We start from the raw sequence: 18,097 nt of genomic DNA on the forward strand, positions 1-18,097 counted from the left end.
TTTTTATTATCCAGCCCTGATTCGTGCTTCTGCTCAGCTTTATCTGACTTTTTCAAATAGTTTATTCAGCTTCATCATGTTGTTTGTTTAGATATGCTCTTCAGCAAACTCTGGGGCCTTCCAGAAAAAGGTGTATTTAATCTGAGCTCATATGGCAATGCAAAGGCATTCAGGCAAACTCTATTCAATAAGTCAATCTCAATGTATAAGTCGAGGGCAGGTTTTGGGGCAAAAATTATGGATTTTGATATGATCCATGGATAAGTCAAGGTTAAAACAGGGCCATGTAACAAAGGATTAAAAGAATGAAGCAAAGGAAACCAATGCCAAAGAACTTACAAAATTCAAGCAGGCATAACTGTGCTCACACTAAAGGCTGGATGGATGAGAGAACAGAAGTGTGTCTGTGCTTCTAGGACATAGATTATGCTCTTGCATTTCAGCAGGGGAGAGTTCCTTTTTTAAAATAAGAGTTAAAGTACAGTACTAACATTGACATGTGGATATGTCGACTTTGGTTTTTGGAGACTTTTTTTGACTAAAATTTCTAGACTTATACAGGAGTATATATAGTAAGTGCCAGAGCGTCTTTTGACTGCTAACCTATGAGAATCTAAGTTTGAATGAGTTATGTTGTCCTCTCTAGCCCCTTAGTCTCCCTACATGTAGCCCCCTTTATTCCCTGGAATACAGTAAATTCAGTCAATTGGATTCACAGCCAGTGAAAATCACATTTATTCTTCTATGCATAGCCCTGGGCTCTTTTTTTCTTCATAATCCAAGTGTAGGATAAATGAGAAGGAATTTGGGAATAGGAAAGCTAAAAAGAGAAGGAACTTGGGAATGGGAAATCTAAAAAGAAAAGGCACTTGGGAATGATAAAGCTATTAGTACATAGATTGAATAGCACATCTCAATACCAGAACAGATCTTTGCCTTTACTCAAATCTTCAAAACTTTGCTATTCAACACCAATTAGCAATTTTCTTGGTATTAATTTATTGTATGTTTTATATGTAAGGCAACCAAACAATTAGAGAATCCCTGTCTTGTCAATGGTTATACAAGTCCCAAGATCAGATTCTTAAACATAACTTGTTGTATGTATTTATCTACATGTTAGTATTAAAAAATCATGTCACTTTTTATCTTGGAAGGTGAGACTCACACATCAGAAGCACCACTATAAACATTAACAGATACACTCTGGAAAACAAAAGGACAGGCCAGTTCTGATTCCTAGAACTGTGCATGTATGTGTCTACAAGTCACCTGTTGATTTATGGCAACCCAATGAATTTCATTGAGTTTCCTTAGAGAAAGAATACTCAGAGCTGGTTTTGCCGGTTCCTTCCTCTGAAATATAGCCTACAGCGCCTGGTATCCTAAAACTACTAAACTCAAAAATAGCCTAACACAATTTTTCACCAATGCTATCTGTGATCCTTTGAAGGCCTTAATATTATACAGACTGATAATTCAGCAATTCTTTTTACCCTATCCTTTCAATAAAGTGGATATTACAAGAGGGTGATATAGTGACCTATGATATCCCTGGGAACACATTACCTTTCAGATTACTTTAAAAATTTATTTTTTCTGCTATTTCACATTATTACCAAGCTGAGATCAGCTCTCCTAAAAGTGGAGATGAACATTTAATTTGTGGGGAATAAGTAGAATAATAAAAGAGAGGAAATACATAATTTAATTCTTTATTAACCTTATTAAATATTCATGTGGTTTATACTTGAAGATTAACGTATTTATGGACCAAATCAGGAAAAGGCCCTTTATCTAACCTACTCTAAGTTTTTAATAGATACACTCTTTGTAAACTATGAGATGACAATTAAGAATGTAGTTATTAGTCTATTATGGTCACATGTTACTGAAGTTATAACAAGGCTATAACACTACACTGTTATTGCTCTTCTATTTCACTTTAACTGCTAAGGCTGCCTCCTGTGGAATCCTGGGATTTGCAGTTTAGGGAGAGGCATGTAGCATTTTCAGACAGAGAGCTCTTAGGCTCTCTAACTACAAACCCCAGAATTCCACAAGAGACAGTCATAGCAGTTAAAGTGGAATGATAGCACTATAACAGTGTAGTGTGATAAACAGATAAACACAACAAACACAAAGAACTCTAGCAAAGCTACTAGACAGAAAAGTGCCCTACTTTAATAACATGATAGTTAATTATTCTCTTTTTAAAAAAAAAGCTTGAGCATACCAGAAATGAAAATGAAGTGTGCATTTCAATTACGTTTTACAGGTTCAGATTTGATCAATGTATATAATATACTGCTCCAGTAATGTCAAATACATTATCTGATCTCACTCATTCTTCCTACAGAACTGTAAGGTAGGCCAATCTTATCTCCATGTTACAGAAGAAGGGGGAAGCTAATGGTCAGAAGCTTGTCTGAAAGCCACCCAATGAGTTGTGGAAAAATGTAGACTAGTAAATACTTTGCTCTCTTAACCATTTTATAAAAATTATTATTTTTTATTTAAAATTAAGCATTCTACTGCCCCACTTAAGAGGCAAACTTCCATTCTGCAAATGTTAGCCTTTTCTCCATTTAGACCATTTTAAGCATTAATCTAGTATGTTGCCCTGAGGCATTTAACCTGTTTACTGTCAGTGACTTTTCTCTTTCTCTCAATCATTTTATGTCTATTGTCTCTGAAGTTGCAGGGTGACATATTGTGATGAGTAAAACACAGTATATATTACAGCTGTTTCACTTACCGATAAAATGTGAAATAAATGTCTGTAAAACCATTTAAACAAACAGGAGCAAATGCTTAACAAGTGAAGAGGCACCCTCCCCCAACAACCAGAAAGTGAATGTTTTGAGCATCAGAAGCATTTTTCCAGAGAAGGCTCTGGAAAGCTTAGTCAAGTGTGTGCCAGGAACAGAAATAAACCCAGGGTCACACAGTCAAGACTCCAGAGAAATATAGAACAGAAGTGTTTGAACAGAATGCAGTCAGGGAATTCGATTGTGCTGGTTCTGTACTATGACCTATGTCTCTCAAGTCAGCTTTGATGGTACATTTATTTTATTTTGTTTTTTAAATGAAGGACAACAGAAGCTAGCATGCTCTTACCCAACTCTCCACGAAGATTGAGAAGTTCTAGGGATAACTCTTTATGTTGTTTTAGCACTTCATCCCTCTGTGGAAAAAACAACACAAAGACACACAACCTTAATGAACATTTCAAGCAGATAACATGTCCCTTTCCAATAATTAACTTGCAGGTTATCTGCTGAAAGACAAGAGACAGGAAAGAGAAGCCAAGATATGAATCACCGAGGACAACATTAGAAAAACACAGATGGCCCTGACTTCAGGAAGCAACACAGGAGAAGATATGTTTAAATAAGATCCCTAAAACTGGTTGCATAAAGTTAATAAAAAAAATTCTTTAATGTGAAGTTAACAGAATCTTAGTTTACAAGTAAAATACAGGACACTCTAAGGAATAAATATGCAGTGTTTAACTAGTATTCAACAAACTTTCTAGGTTCTATCGCGCATGCTTCCTACCCATAACTTTTGAGAACACAGCGCAAAGATAAACATTACGTGGAATGTACTTTGTAACAAAGATAAACACGGGCTTTTAAGAGTGAATGCTTCATCTTCTATAGAATTTTATGGACCCCGCTGCAAAATTTAATTTTTTTCGCTGAAGGAACAAGTTCCTCAATGGGTCAACATTTCAGACAAAACACCAAGTTTACAAACACACTTTCTCACCCCCCCCCCCCCGTGTGTGTGTGTGATAACATTTGCTGTCAGCATGAAACCAGCCTGCAGTTTACATGCCACAAAAGAGGAGAGAAGTATAGGTTTTTCTTTCCACTCTACCAAATGCAGTATCAAACATATTGTAGACAGCTGACTAAAGGGTTTAAATTAATGAGAATCAAGCAGCACCCACATAAATCTATCATCTGCTAGTATTTCAATACATCCTTTCCCTCCAAGAAGCAGCCACTGCTGAGGACAGATTCACATTGCAGAGATCACAAGACCCAGGCTTCCACCTAGTCCCTTGCTGCTGGGACCGTTTTTCACCTTGCTTGCAGCAAGCCACTGCTTAAAACTCCTTGACATTATTCCAAAAGAGCACTACCGAGCAAATACTAATTACCTTTTTTGCAGCACACTGAGAATACAGGCACATTTTGCTGCTTGTGCAGCCCATTGTACAGCTTCTGCCCCAGCTTTTCTTCTGCCCCCTGCATACACACAGCAGGAGTGTACAGGTGGCAGGCACTGCCACAAACCAAACTGGTCAGGCCACATTTAACTGGCTACTAAGTAGTACTCCATTGGGCACTGCCTCCTTCGGCCCTACTTCATCCTGCTGTGCAGAGTTACCGTACTTCTTCTACTGGTCTCTCCCCAACACAGAAGCAGACACTGCAGCTTCTGCACTTGGCACAAGCAGCCAGCGATTACTTAAAGCCACAGCCCTTTCGTTTTTGAAAAATGAGAACCAGACATTACGAAGATCGATTGCCACTTACTCAAATATCAGCTCATACAGTAGGGCAGCGGAGGGGGAGCAGGCAGAGAAAACATCCTGACCATCTCTACAGATAATGGATCTTATTTTTAGCTTTTCTGAATTAATGATTCTAGGCTTTCACTCTTAATTTATAAATGAGAAGAAAACGTGATATGACTTGAAAGGAGGAGAGAATGGGAAGAGACCCTGACCATATTACTATATTATTTGTTATACAGTTCCATCCAAGTATGTATGCAGGGCTTTACATGATAACTGGGAGAAGAGACAAATCCTCTCTCCAAGAAGATTAAAATCACAATATGGCAGAGGGCTATGACTACTGGATCAAGAGATATGAATAAATGAACCTATGTCTACATGAATATTTTAGCACCAGTTTTGTAGTTGCCCTCCCAAGTACACTGTCATTATTATTCTCCTACTCTAGTCTAGGCAATTACTAACTGGCCCAAGCATATGCCATGAGTCCATACCAAAAGGCTAAAATGCAAAATAACAGCTTTACAGAATCAATTTGCATTAATTCATATTTTTGGATTGTTTCTGAATACGGTTTTCATTTTTGTGCACCTCCAGACTGAAGAGTTCTCAGAAACTTAAAAGTTTGCTCGCTGTGTTTTAAATGCACTCCACTGATAGTTTTGGATTTCTTTCCCCTCTAGCCTGTAGTAATAGTTGTTCTTGTTTTTACTACTACTACTTACATTATTATTACAGTATTACTTACTATTACTACTATTACTACTGTTTTGATTACAGTTGGACCTCTGTATCCACTGGCTTGCCATCCACAGATCTGATGGCAAGCCCTGTTGTTCCCAATGGCCATGGAGCTGTGCTAGAGGCGCACACATGTTGCGTCACCATTAGGGGTCCTTTTTTAACTATGGGGTGTGTATGTCCAGAATGAATTCCCTGTGGAAATGGAAGTCCAATTGTATTTACATTTTAGAATGCATATTCATAGGGCAAAATTCCTAAGATCTTGTAGTCAGTTCAGGAGCCAAATCTTTGTTTGGGTATAAGTTGGACAGGGTGACTTTGGACAAGTCAATATTTTGCCTCAGTTTGGGGATATATTTTGCCTCAGTGTGCGGTGAATATTAAGGCAGAAATATTAATGTATATTTAGAGGTGTTTAGGATGTACATGGAAAGATCAGTACAGCCATTTATGTGTGTGTGTGTGTGTGTGTGTGTGTGTGTGCGTGTGTGCATACACACACACACACACACACACACACACACACACATTTATAATGTGTGTGTGTATTCTAAATACAGTGGGACTTTGGTATCCCCTGGGGTTTGGTTCCAAAACCGCCCATGGATACCAAAAACCGTGGATACTCAAGTCTCATTAAATACAATGTAAATAAAATGATGTCCATTATAATCAAGATTTGCTGTTCTGGAATCTATCATCTATCTAGATCCATATTTCAAGCCATGGATAGTTGAATCTGTGGATAATGAATCCGTGGATTCAGAGGTCCAACTGTCTATGATTCTTATTATTAAGTCTATAAGTAATTTATGAGGAGCATATATACAAGGAACTATGGTAAGTACATGCAGACAGACAAGAGAGAAAGCCCCACCTTGAAAATACACTGGTGACTTTCAAGACATTCACTCCAACTACAAATTGGTTCAAAACTCACAATAAGAAAAATCCACTTATCTGATAACCCGATTAGTGGCTAGCCACTCCTTCAACCCCTGGGTAATAGCAACAGCTGAGACATTGTTCTTAAGAGATCTGAGGGCAATAGAGTAGGGAATCCACCTTCTAGATAAGTAAGAACCCATTACTCTTAAAATGAATGGCCTACTGTTCAGATGGCTACGTTGGATACATAAACTTTAAGGTAGCTATCTTACAATGAGCCATCGTTCGTATTACAAGCTTGAGCTACAGAAAACAAAACTGGCTTAAAAAATTCAATAATAAAGGCAATTTCCAGAGTTATGTAAGCAGTCAAAATCAGGAAACACTCAGCATATGCAGGAAACACTTGTTAGATGAAAACAGGGATACATGACAGTGATGCAAGAAAGGAGTGCAACAAAGCCACTGCATTCCGCAGTTACTTCTGCAGAACTCTGGATCATGGACAAAATGGCATAATCTTATCTAGATATGACATACATGGGGCTTAATAAAGAATAACCTTTCTATGGATCTAACACCATGACTTACAGGTGAGCTAAAGTCTCTTTTTGTGTGGAATCAAAGTCCAGCAAGCTAAGCCCCTACTTCAGTAGCATACTTGCTGGATTTGGTTGCACACAGGGGAAAAAAGAAGTGGTTTTTTTCACCGACACAAGTGTTATCTGAGTAGCACCATCTAACAACTCTTTCACTTAATTAAAAAAGAAAACAGCTTAGGGACTAAATGTGAACCAGAATTCAATAAGCACTTGATTCCTGCAATTAATTCTCTTCCATAGCAGAAAGTTATTTATCAGATGTGGTGTAGAAAATGGCCAACTGGTGGATTCAGGAATTCTCTGAACTGAATTTCATCTTAGATTTTATTGCCTCAGAAACAAGGGCGGTTTACATACCGCTGAGAAGCGGCGGTCTGGCTCCGCCTCCGCTTGCAGTGTCCGGGAACCACAGACTTTAAACCGCACGGCTCCCGGATGCTCCGAGGAAGGAGCACAGAAATCACGCTCCTTTCTGGGCCCCGGAAAAGATGCCGTGAGGTGCTAGTCGCGCACTTGCGGCATCACTTCTGGGGTGCGACGTGCAGACGCACAGCGTCCGCTATGTCAATATGGCGGCGGCTGTGTGGAACGGCCGCTGCCATTTGTCACGGACTCTGTCCGTGATAGGGTTAGGGGCGTCTGGAAGAGATACCCCTTTTTCAAAATGGGATGTCCTAAGGACGTCCCTTATGGCGGTCTGTAACCTGCCAAGGAGACAGCTTTATGCTAAATCAGATTTTTTGTCCTTCTAGCCTAGGAATGTCAATGCTGATGGTTCTCTGGTGTTGTAAGTTTTAGGACCTATCTGAAGCTGCTAGGGACTGAACTTGGAACTGTAGGGTTACAAGGAATGTTCTCCAACGCTGAATCATAGTCTGTACCCTCACTATGTGGTTTTTGACATGTCACTAGTACTCAGCCTTGGCTGCTCTCCCCATCCCATTTTGTTCGTCCATCTTGCACTCAAATATTATTTTCTTTTTCCATTTTTAAAAGCTATTAAAATCAAGCTTGATAAAAACAGTGTGCCACCATATGATAAAGCAGGAGACTTCTCATGCATGAATGCAAGAATTAATTTCCAAGAATGCAAAATCAGCAAGTTCCAGAAAATCAAAACATTTACTAATACATCAGATCAACAGATGCTTCAATTCACATTCTGTCACGACATCATAGGAAAACATTACTGTTTCTTGTTACATGGGAGATATGGAGTAGAATCAGTTATCTGTTGGGGATGCTTTGATTTAGATTTCCTGCATGGCAGGGGGTAGGACTGGATGGCCCTTGTGGTCTGTTCCAACTCTATGATTCTATGACACTAAATTTTGTGAGGGTCTTTTTCAAGCTGTGAGAATGACCATTGTGGGTGGTGCATATTTTTATTTGCAGAAAAACTTACTCTTCAGTCTCTTGTGGATTTTTATTAACTCTGCTCCATGTTCTTCTTATCTGTTGCTACTGGTCAAGAGAAAGAATTGGTTCTTGTTTCTAGGAAGAGGGTGGGAACTCTGTTGAGGGATGACAAAGCTGGAACTCCCTTGCATTATGTTGTACAGCACACTAATGTGGAAATCGTGTATCCAATGAGAAGCCATGTAGTTTGCGACTTCATCCTTCAGACAACTGTTCCTTTGCAAATAGTTCTGCATTAATTTGGAAAGGGGTGAAAAACGCTCACAAAACGTATCATCTTGATTGTGACAACAGGAGTAAACTAGGATTACTGCTAAACAGATGGATCCTAGTACTAACAGCATACTGCTGCTCTGTTGTAAGTCAAAGAGAGTTACAGCAACAAACTTTCTGCATAAAGATAAGGTGCATTGCCTCTATGAATATCCCACTATGGCCTGTTACAGACAGGCCAAAATAAAGCTGCTTCGAGTCACTTTGAGGTATGGTATTTCAATGATGCATGAGTCCTAGGAGTCAAAAAGCTGCACTAAAGCCACGCTCCAGTCCTAAGGACTGGAGTACAGCTTTGGTGTGGCTTTAGGACTCTTAGGACTCATGCATCATTGAAATACCATACCTTCAAAGTGACTTGAAGCAGCTTTATTTTGGCCTGTCTGTAACAGGCCTATGTTTGTTTGAAACAATACACCTCTTCAGCTTTCTCACTCTTCTCTCTCCATCTTCAATTGTATTATAAATATAGTGTTCTACCTGTATAATGCTATTTTAAAAATAGATTTCCCAGTCGCCAGCCAATAACTAGTTGTTCAAATGGTGATGACTGCAATTAATATGATTTTCTATATCATCATCATCATCATCATCATCATCATCATCATCATCATCCCACTTTTACCCCAAAATTGGGACATCCAATACTGCTGGAAGATGCCAAGTAGCAAAAGGCTGCATTAGTCCAGCCAATGTTCACCTCTTCCTACCCACTATTTTTCCTTGATGCACAATGCCTGATATAGTTCCCTACAGACATCTTACTAAAATATGATTCCTTACCCCCATCATAAATACAAACCAAGTATTTATATAAAACATGAAAAATTTAAAAAGGTGACGTTTTGCCTACCACTACTATGCTCAGGAAGTAAACAGCAGGACAGAGAAACAAAGAACAATACAATTAAAACATACAAAAGTAAGCATCAAAATAGAATTATACTAGTATAGTATTAAAACATATCACTCATTAAAAGAATAAAATACAATTAATAAGATAAAGGTGCTTAAAATCAGTACCTATTAAAGCAATTAAAAATACAAAACCATATACAGACCCTTTAAAAACTCCAAAACCAACATCGCACATCATTAAGAGCCCAACCTCTACTGTCTGTAAAAGCCTAGTGGCACAAAAATATTTTAACTTGTCACCAGAAAGATGACAGAGCCATCCTGGCCTCTCTGGGGAGGGAGTTCCAAAATCTGGGAGCAGCCAATAAGAAGGCCCCCCTCTCACTTGTTTGAACCAAACAAGCCCGAGAAGGTGGTGGGAAAGAGAGGAGGGTATGTCCAAATGATCTTTAAAACCCCTAATGGGCTCATACTTGGAGATACATTCCTTCAAATAACCTGGACCATAGCTGTATGGGGCTTTATAGGTCAAAACCAGCACTTTGAATTGTGCCCAGAAACGGACCAGTAGCAAGTGCAGCTGTTGCAACAAGGGCGTTGTGTGTGTGCTCCCTGTAGCCAGTCCCAGTTAACAACCTGGCTGCAGCTGTTTGGAGCAACTGAAGTTTCTGAGCACTTTTCAAAGGCAGACCCATGTAGAGCTCATTATAGTAATCTAAACAAGATGTAACCAACGCATGTACCACCGTGGCCATATCCAACTTCTCCAGGAACGGGTGAGGTTGGCACACTAGCTGACTGTGCAAAAGCACGCCTGGTCACTGCCAAGAAACTCAGCGCTGAATCTAGGAGTGCTCTCAAACTGTGGGCCTGTGTTTTCAGTAGAAGCTGAATGTTATTAAGTCTACATTTATGGTACACTATGATATTTTGATATATATATTTAATAAGCAACTAGCTTTAGTTTTAAATAGTGATTCTCAGAGAAAAACTAGGATTTAATTAATTTAATTAATTCAATCTGTGGGGGTTTCAGAATGGAAATAGGGTCTTTCCATGCATGGAAATAAAAGAATTGTTTACTGTTGTTTTCCACAATAACATTAAAAATTAGTGGAAAACATAAAGAGAAGTAAGGCATGCTTTCAGATGCAAAAATTGCTTGGTCTTGTTTCTAAACTTTAGAATTATGATTCCAATTTTTTGTTTTAAAATTGAAATGGATTCATAGCAAAAGACTTACCACTTCTTTCCTGTAGCTGGACATTAAAATCAGATGTGCCATTCCATCAAATCCAACAAAGGCATAAAAGAGTTTTACCAGTTTGCAACCCATGAGTGGTAATAAAATGTTGGTGAAAGAGAGAAGATGAAGTCCAACAATAGCCCAATAAATTTATGGGCATTTAATATTGTATTTAAGAGATCTGATGTATTTATTTTGAAGAGAAAAGGTAGCCCATATTCTCTACATTTCAACTGGGGAGAAAAGCTGTCATGTTATTTCAAGGAGAAAGCATGTGGACATTTTTTCCAGTCATGTCTTAATTAAAAGCCTGCATTTAAGAAACTATGAGCTCACCTCAATCTTTCCCAAGATCAAGGCAAAGAAATAGACAAAGGCTGTGATATCAATAGTTACTATAACAACAAAGATGTCACTAGTATAGGATTATGACTTCACTGCTTTTTGAAATAGAAACAGAAGATCCAACAACTATTCCTTTCACACAACTATGCTCAATGTGCCTTTTAAAAAAAGTATTTCTGGCAAATGTTTACAGAAAAAAGATTGACTTATACTTAAAGATTTCCCTTTGATACTGATGGACTTACTAATTTGTGCAATTATAAACACAAATAGTCTCAGCAGAATTTAAAGATATAGCCGAGTTAGTCTGTAGAATCAGTACGTAGAGAGATCTTGTAGCACCTTTGAGACTAACTGAAAGAGAGAAATTGGCAGCATGAGCTTTCGTAGACTTCAGTCTACTTCCAAATGTATCTGAGAAAGTAGACTGAAGTCTACGAAAGCTCATGCTGCCAATTTCTTTCTTTCAGTTAGTCTCAAAGGTGCTACAAGATCTCTCTAGTCCCATGAAAGTTGTTTTTACAAAAAAGTTGAACTAATCAAAAAGCTATGCTTCATCAGTAATTTCAATAAAGGTCCTCTGCTATCACACTGAGGCTCAGTTCTAACAAACAGAAAACATTAAACTGTGTCCTTAGGATTTTATTTAACGTCACTTCACACCACTAATGACAATTAAGGACAATTAACATTTAAAGTACCTGATATGTGTTGTATATGTCAGTCTATCTGAGAAGGCACTAATCTTCCAATTCAGACAATACTTTTAAAACTTTTTAAAATGTATATTGGTTTTATATTCTCTTTTAAAAACCTTTCAGGTTACTGCATTTAATGCCTCATTAACTTGGTACTGTGTTTTGACTTTACTGCTATATTGGTATAGAGGAGAATAGCATTTATAATATTATTTCAAAAACTTGAAAGTGGGTTAGGTACTCAGAGTTACAGTATGTGTTTTGGTTCTACTGACCTCTAGCTTTGGGTAATGCAGCTTCCAGTTTTATCAGTAAGTTAGCCAATAGTATGAATTCTACAGGAATTATAAATTTGAATGAAGTGCTGCTGAGCTGAAAGGACAACCTTGCAAATAGAGTTTTGTCCCAAAACTTCTATTTTCCTTTAATGAACATTGATAAAACACCAGATATCAAATTCTGTGTACCATGAACAGCTTTGGCATCAGGTGCCTCAACTTGCAAGAAATGGTAAGGCTGGTTTTTGCTTTAAAATCAAAAGCATTCTCATTATATCTGATACAAATATTACCAGAAAAAGATAACCAAAGTATGCACTTTTTAGAAAAACAACCACATTGAATGTACAAATGACCAGACTGGTTAACTGCATTTTGAAATATCCCATGCCCTCAATGCCACAGAAGTGTTTACAGTGATAAAAACCTACCTAAGGACTGTATATGGAGGTAGTCAGACATTATTTCATTACTGAAGGTAAAAGTTTCCCCTTTGACAAGATTATCAAGTCGTGTCCAACTGTTCTCTGTTACTAAGCAGAGGGAGCCAGAGCTGTCAAAGACAATGCCATGGTCACGTGGCCAGCATGACTGCATGGAGCACTGTTACCTTCCCACTGAAATGGTACCTATGTATCTACTTGCACTTTTACATGCTTTTGAACATCTAGATTGGCAGAAGATGGGACTAGTGACGGGAGCTCACTCCATCACGTGGCACTCGAACTGCCAATCTGCTGACTCTGTGATCGTCAGTCAACATCTTAGCCGCTAAGACACTTCCTTGCTACTCAACCCCAAACACTTATTCAAAGAGAGAGATAGGTGTGACATGTTTCCAATTCCTTTTCTGTCCCCAGATGGGACACAGAAACAAAGGCACAAAACAGGAGAGCCTATTATTAGTGGAACACAGAAGCTTTCCCGACTGTAAACATTTATTCTTTAATATTTTGAATAATTAGGAGTCATCAAAAGCCCAATTTCAATTAACAGATATCCCAACTGAGAATATCTTGAGATTATCCCAGTTTGGACAATCATGCCTACACACAGCAAGGGCAATGGAGAAGTCGACATTTAAACATTCAAAGAGAGTAGACTTCTGTTATAGTTATAGTAGTTAAACCCTAGGTTTCTAACCTTGTACTACTACCCATAAATATTTTAAAAAGAGATTAAGGAAGGTTTTACGTAAGTGAGTAAGAAGAAAGCAAATTATCACCAATTAAAAACACATTTAGAGTTCCAGAAAATTTACCTCAGACTGTAAGTGTTGGATCACAAGAGCTAATGCTTCAAACTTCTGATTACTGCTTCCCAAGCATTTTTTCAGTTGTTGGATAATTCCACTTTGGTTTTCACATTTTCTTTTGTATTGTGTCAGCTCATGTGTTTTCGTTTCTGTGGAATGCACTTCAGCAGAAATCCGGGTCTGTATGCATGAGTTTTTAGGAGTCTTCTGCTTACCCTTGTCAACTGCAAAAAAGGGGACAAAAATAACATTGAATATCACAAAACAAATAAACATAACAGATCAAATCATCAACTGTCAAAACTGTGTTTTGACAGCTGCAACAAGGAAAATAGTTATCACATATTTCAAAACTATAATGTTTCATTATGTGTGTTTTGTAGATTTTCAGTAAACTCTTCCATTACTTCCTTTCCAATTAATACTGCAGCTCAGCAGTGTTTGACCTAATGACATGCTGATTTCATACATTGGCCTAAATCCTATGTCCTGACTAGGGTGAACCCATAGAATCAGTGGGATGTTTTGACTCACCATTCAGCAACTGTTTCAGTGAGTCTACTTTATTTGGGATTAACCAAAAGGATTCCCACCATTGTTTCTACTTCGGTATCTTTACCTGAGAGTCAAGGGTAGTAAACATGCAATTCTCCATATGTTTTTGGGCCTTAATAACCCTAGTAAGCATAGCTAATGTGTGTGTGGGGTGTGTGTGTGTGTGTGTGTAAAAAAAAAGTGCTTCCAAACAAGTATTGCCTTCCACTTTCTGTTGCTTTGAATTTCTTACATGTGCACTGGAAAATACAAACTGAGTTAGGTTTGTCTTCAATCCAGTGTTTTCCCAACACTATTACATAATAGCTTTTAAAAACAGAGGGCTTCCTTATAATTGCAGCATTATAAAAACTTTCATGGAATTTTGATTACAGTTCATTGATGATTGTAAAAAAATTAGTCATTAACATCAAAGATACAGATCTTTCAGATGTAAGAGATTTATTAAACTTTATCTGGATCTCTTCTGCCAAGGATGGATTCTAAAAAAGCAATCTCAGCAAATGCAGCCACACAGCGTGTCTTGTATTTTTGGTAGGTGTCTTACATAAAAGGTGAGAAAATATTGCCTGGCATCACATACATAAAGACGACGTTACAGTTGCAGAATTGTTTGTTTTTATATTAGTTTCAATTTGTTGTACAGTACCTTCATTCTACAAAGGGACCAGAACAATCCTCAAACCAACGATTTTTTAAAAATAATAATCTAGGGTTAGGTATGGAATACAGTACAGACCTCTCTGTATATAAATATATAGATTAAAGCATTTTAAATTAGAGGGATGTCAAGAGGAAACATGATGGATGCAAAGAAGAACCTTGTTATCACAAATAATGGAAAAATAACCAATTTGAAAATTTAGTGGGCCTTGGCCAGGTTGTTGTTGCTGAAGACCTCACTTTTTGATTGAATGAAACCTATGTTGGACTGGTAGCATCTACAATCCTTAAAATTTGTTTCATACTATGCCCCATAGAAAATGGACCAAAATAATCAGACCTCTGTCCCACCCCTCAAATAAAGTTTATCAGTCAGACGTAAACTTGAATGAAAATATTCAAGGTTGGTTCTAACTGATAAACTTGTAATTTAAGCCTAGCTATCATGTTTGGCCAAAACTAGTTTATAAATGTGCATTCTATAACAAAAATTACAGAAACCAAAAGTGTTTGTTTAGAACAATCCCTAACTAAGTGGATGGAGCGATTCCAGAACTTGACTGTGGCTTTAGGTTTGGTTCCACTGGACAACGCATAAAGTTTGTTTGAGCATGTGGATTTATATAGCACCAAAGACAAACACTTTAAAAGTACAATTTAGAGCAGGAGTGAGTAATAGTCAAGTCGGGGCCACATTGCCCACCCTACTGGACCCTGAGGAGGCTTATTCCAGACTGTCATTTCTGTACTTCTGACCGCACATCAATTGGGCTGATACATTAGCAAACAATATCCCACTAGTGCAGTTGACCATTTTATCCTGTTCAGGGGTTCTTTTGGTCTCCTGCTTTCCTGGGGGAGAGACACAAAAACATACCCTCCAACTATCCTAGTTTGGCAGGTATAGTCTTTTTAATCCCCTCTTGTCCCACTTGGCTGCTTTTAAATTTCCGAGTTTCTTTCTCATTTTTCCATTTCCCCCCTTGGCCCACAACTTATTTCTACTACTGTAACATGAGTTCAAAGTGAAAAATAGTTTGCACCTCAGTGAGGGAAGAAGAGGGGCAAAATTTTGCCCTTCCCAGTACGCTTAGGCAAAGCAAACTGCTACAGTCTCTCCTAGCTTGTGTGTTCTTCCTCATTAAAATGTTTTGCCATCTTCAACGCACTTTGCTCTTGCTTGGCCACACACATTCCAGTTATCATACGTGAAATATTAGAGGGTGTGTTAAAATATATTGGCAGGCTGCACACAACTCATGGGCCACACTGTGCCAATCTATTATAAAGACTCATACAAATAGCTTTAAGGCTTTCAACCTAGACCTATTGAAGTATATAATGAGAGTAAGAAGTGTACCATTTACAGGACATTTCTAGTCCATGCAAACATTTCCCTGGCCCCTGAAGTTTGTTTCTTCCCAGCTGCCATTTCCTAGGCTAAAGTACAAAGGAAGAAACAAAATTCAGATTGAAAAATATATGAACCAACTGGATGGGTCTATAAACCAATACACTGTTGAGTCTTGTTAGATTAAAGGAGTCAAATCTCTCCTTCTGTATTGCTCAAGATTAGACAGTGTTAACCTGGCTGATACCCAATAAGCCCATCACTACAAATGAATATCTCTCTTTTATAAGCGGTTAATCTTAGGCACCTTTGAACTACTTTAAGATCTGAGCTTCTCAATCTTAAAAGATTTTTTGTTTCAAGCTTTCTACTCATATTGACTTCATCAATTACATTTAGTATGAACTTGGAATATTTTCACTACTAAATGAGTATATCCACACGGATACATGAAAAGAACACTGCTCATCCCAACTACATAAATTTGGATCGTATCCTGTATGGTAAATGGATAGTAAAAAATATGGCGTGGCTAGTGAATTCCAAAAACTGCTTAATGTTTTGTGTTCTGACTATGATTTAAAAGATTAGCATAATTGCCTGTGCAAAGGGGTAAATAGATGAGTGTAATAGAAGTAGGTGAGGTGCTTTAAACTGGTTAAATTTAAATTATAGGAGGGACAAAAAAATAGGAGTGTCAGCATGGTGTAGTCAGTGATTTGAGTGATGGACATTGGGAGACCAGGGTTCAAATCCCTGCTCAGCTATGGAAACCTAGTGGGTGACCTTGGACAAGTCACACTTTGTCAGCCTCAGAGGAAGGCTAAGGCAACCTCCTCTGAAGAAATCTAGCCTAGAAAATCCAATGATAGGTTTGTCTTTGAGTCCCCTTAAAAAACAACTTGGAGGCACACAATAACGGAAGTTTCTAGAGAACAGCCTCATTTGTCAATGCATATAGATGAAGAAAACAACCAAGATGAGTTACTGAAGTATACTATAAAATAAACTTGCTTCTTAGAAGAAAAGTAAGAATACTTAGCCCTTCCCTCCTCTCCATCTCCAAATGTTGGTAAGTATTAATGAAACAAGGTTAATATGAAAATAACAGAACTTGTCTGGAAGACCATTAAGAATGCATGAATATATTAAGTAATCAAAGGTAAGACGTCTTACAGTGCACAACTTATTTCTAAATTTTATGGAAATCTTGCATGTTTTACTGAATTTAGTTTTGTAGGCTTTTACTATTTTCAAGGCTGCTGTAATTATGACACAATGGCCAAAATAATTTTTCAAAAGGCAAAACTAAGTGTCAGGTGACTGTCCTGCCACTGAAAATGCAAACTACACCTGCTCCTTCTATTACATCAGGATAGTCCCATTATGAACTATCAAAAGGAACAGATGACACATGACAGCATGAAACACTAGAGCAGGGGTTCCCAGCCTGTGCTCCGAGGAGTCCTTAGGGCTCTGTGTGCACTTCTCAGGTGCTATACAGCTGCTGCAGGAAAATAAATAAAATTGCTGTATATACTCATCTATAATTTAAGAAATTTATGCCCCAAAATTGACCCCAAAATCCTGGGTCGATTTATATACTGGTCAATATGATAATGCCAATGATGGCAGTTCATTCAATGACAAGCGCACACCTTCCTCCCCACTTTCCCTCCATGCCTGGAAATGGGCTGCTGGAAGCAAAGAGAGTGCAGGGCAATTTTTATTTCTATGGGAGGAACAGCTGATCCACTCTCAAACACACACACACCTTCCTCCCCACTTTGCCTAGTCTAGCATGCATGCACGCGTGCACACACACACGCACACACACTTTCTCTCCTTCTTTGCCCCAAAACTTGCCCTCAACTTATATAGCTGAGTATATATATGGTAAAGAATAAGAATGTATTCTTATATATACTCCTAAACACCATTAACTAGTAAGACATAGGGTGGGCCTCTTAGGGGCTCTGCCATGGAATAAGGGCTCCATGAGTCAAAATGGTTGGGAACCCTTGTGCTAGAGGATATGAAGGTGAACAAGCCCATGATAAGAGTGTCAAGGTCTCAGCAACAGCAGTAGCAACGCTAGTTGTAGCTTGCATAATTGCATTATTGCATTCCTTGTGGTTTTATCACTATGTTGTTAACACTTCCTACTTTATATTATTAATGGCTCTTCAGCACAGATGGTAACACTTGATTCCAAGACATGCCATGTTTTGGAAACATAAGTGAGTCACCATTTTAAGTTGATTGGGAGTTAGGGACAGTGTCCCTTGCACAAACCATAAACTGCAGGGTTCAGTAAAAACTGCTACACAGATGTACTATTTTATTCTTTCTTTTCTAATAAAATATTAAATTAGATTTCTAACAGAC

General features: G+C 38.1%; 1 protein-coding gene across 4 annotated transcripts in view; it reads right to left on the reverse strand.

Moving 5' to 3' along the window:
- The window catches only part of MTUS1 (microtubule associated scaffold protein 1), a 95,715-nt gene that overhangs the window by 14,652 nt on the left and 62,966 nt on the right, over positions 1-18,097 (reverse strand). For 3 of the 4 annotated variants that reach the window (XM_089525310.1, XM_089525312.1, XM_089525313.1), the window contains 2 exons: positions 13,147-13,364; positions 3,121-3,187 (listed from right to left, as the gene is read on the reverse strand). In XM_089525310.1, coding sequence (XP_089381436.1) covers positions 3,121-3,187; positions 13,147-13,364 — 285 coding nt within the window. Of the gene's footprint in view, positions 1-3,120; positions 3,188-4,171; positions 4,406-13,146; positions 13,365-18,097 lie in introns of those variants that run through there. The other variant, XM_089525314.1, reaches the window with a different exon arrangement.

The sequence above is a fragment of the Sceloporus occidentalis genome, unplaced genomic scaffold (assembly GCF_023333645.1).
Source record: "Sceloporus occidentalis isolate IW3139 unplaced genomic scaffold, rSceOcc1.0.p SCAF_5, whole genome shotgun sequence".
NCBI classification, from domain to species: domain Eukaryota; kingdom Metazoa; phylum Chordata; class Lepidosauria; order Squamata; family Phrynosomatidae; genus Sceloporus; species Sceloporus occidentalis.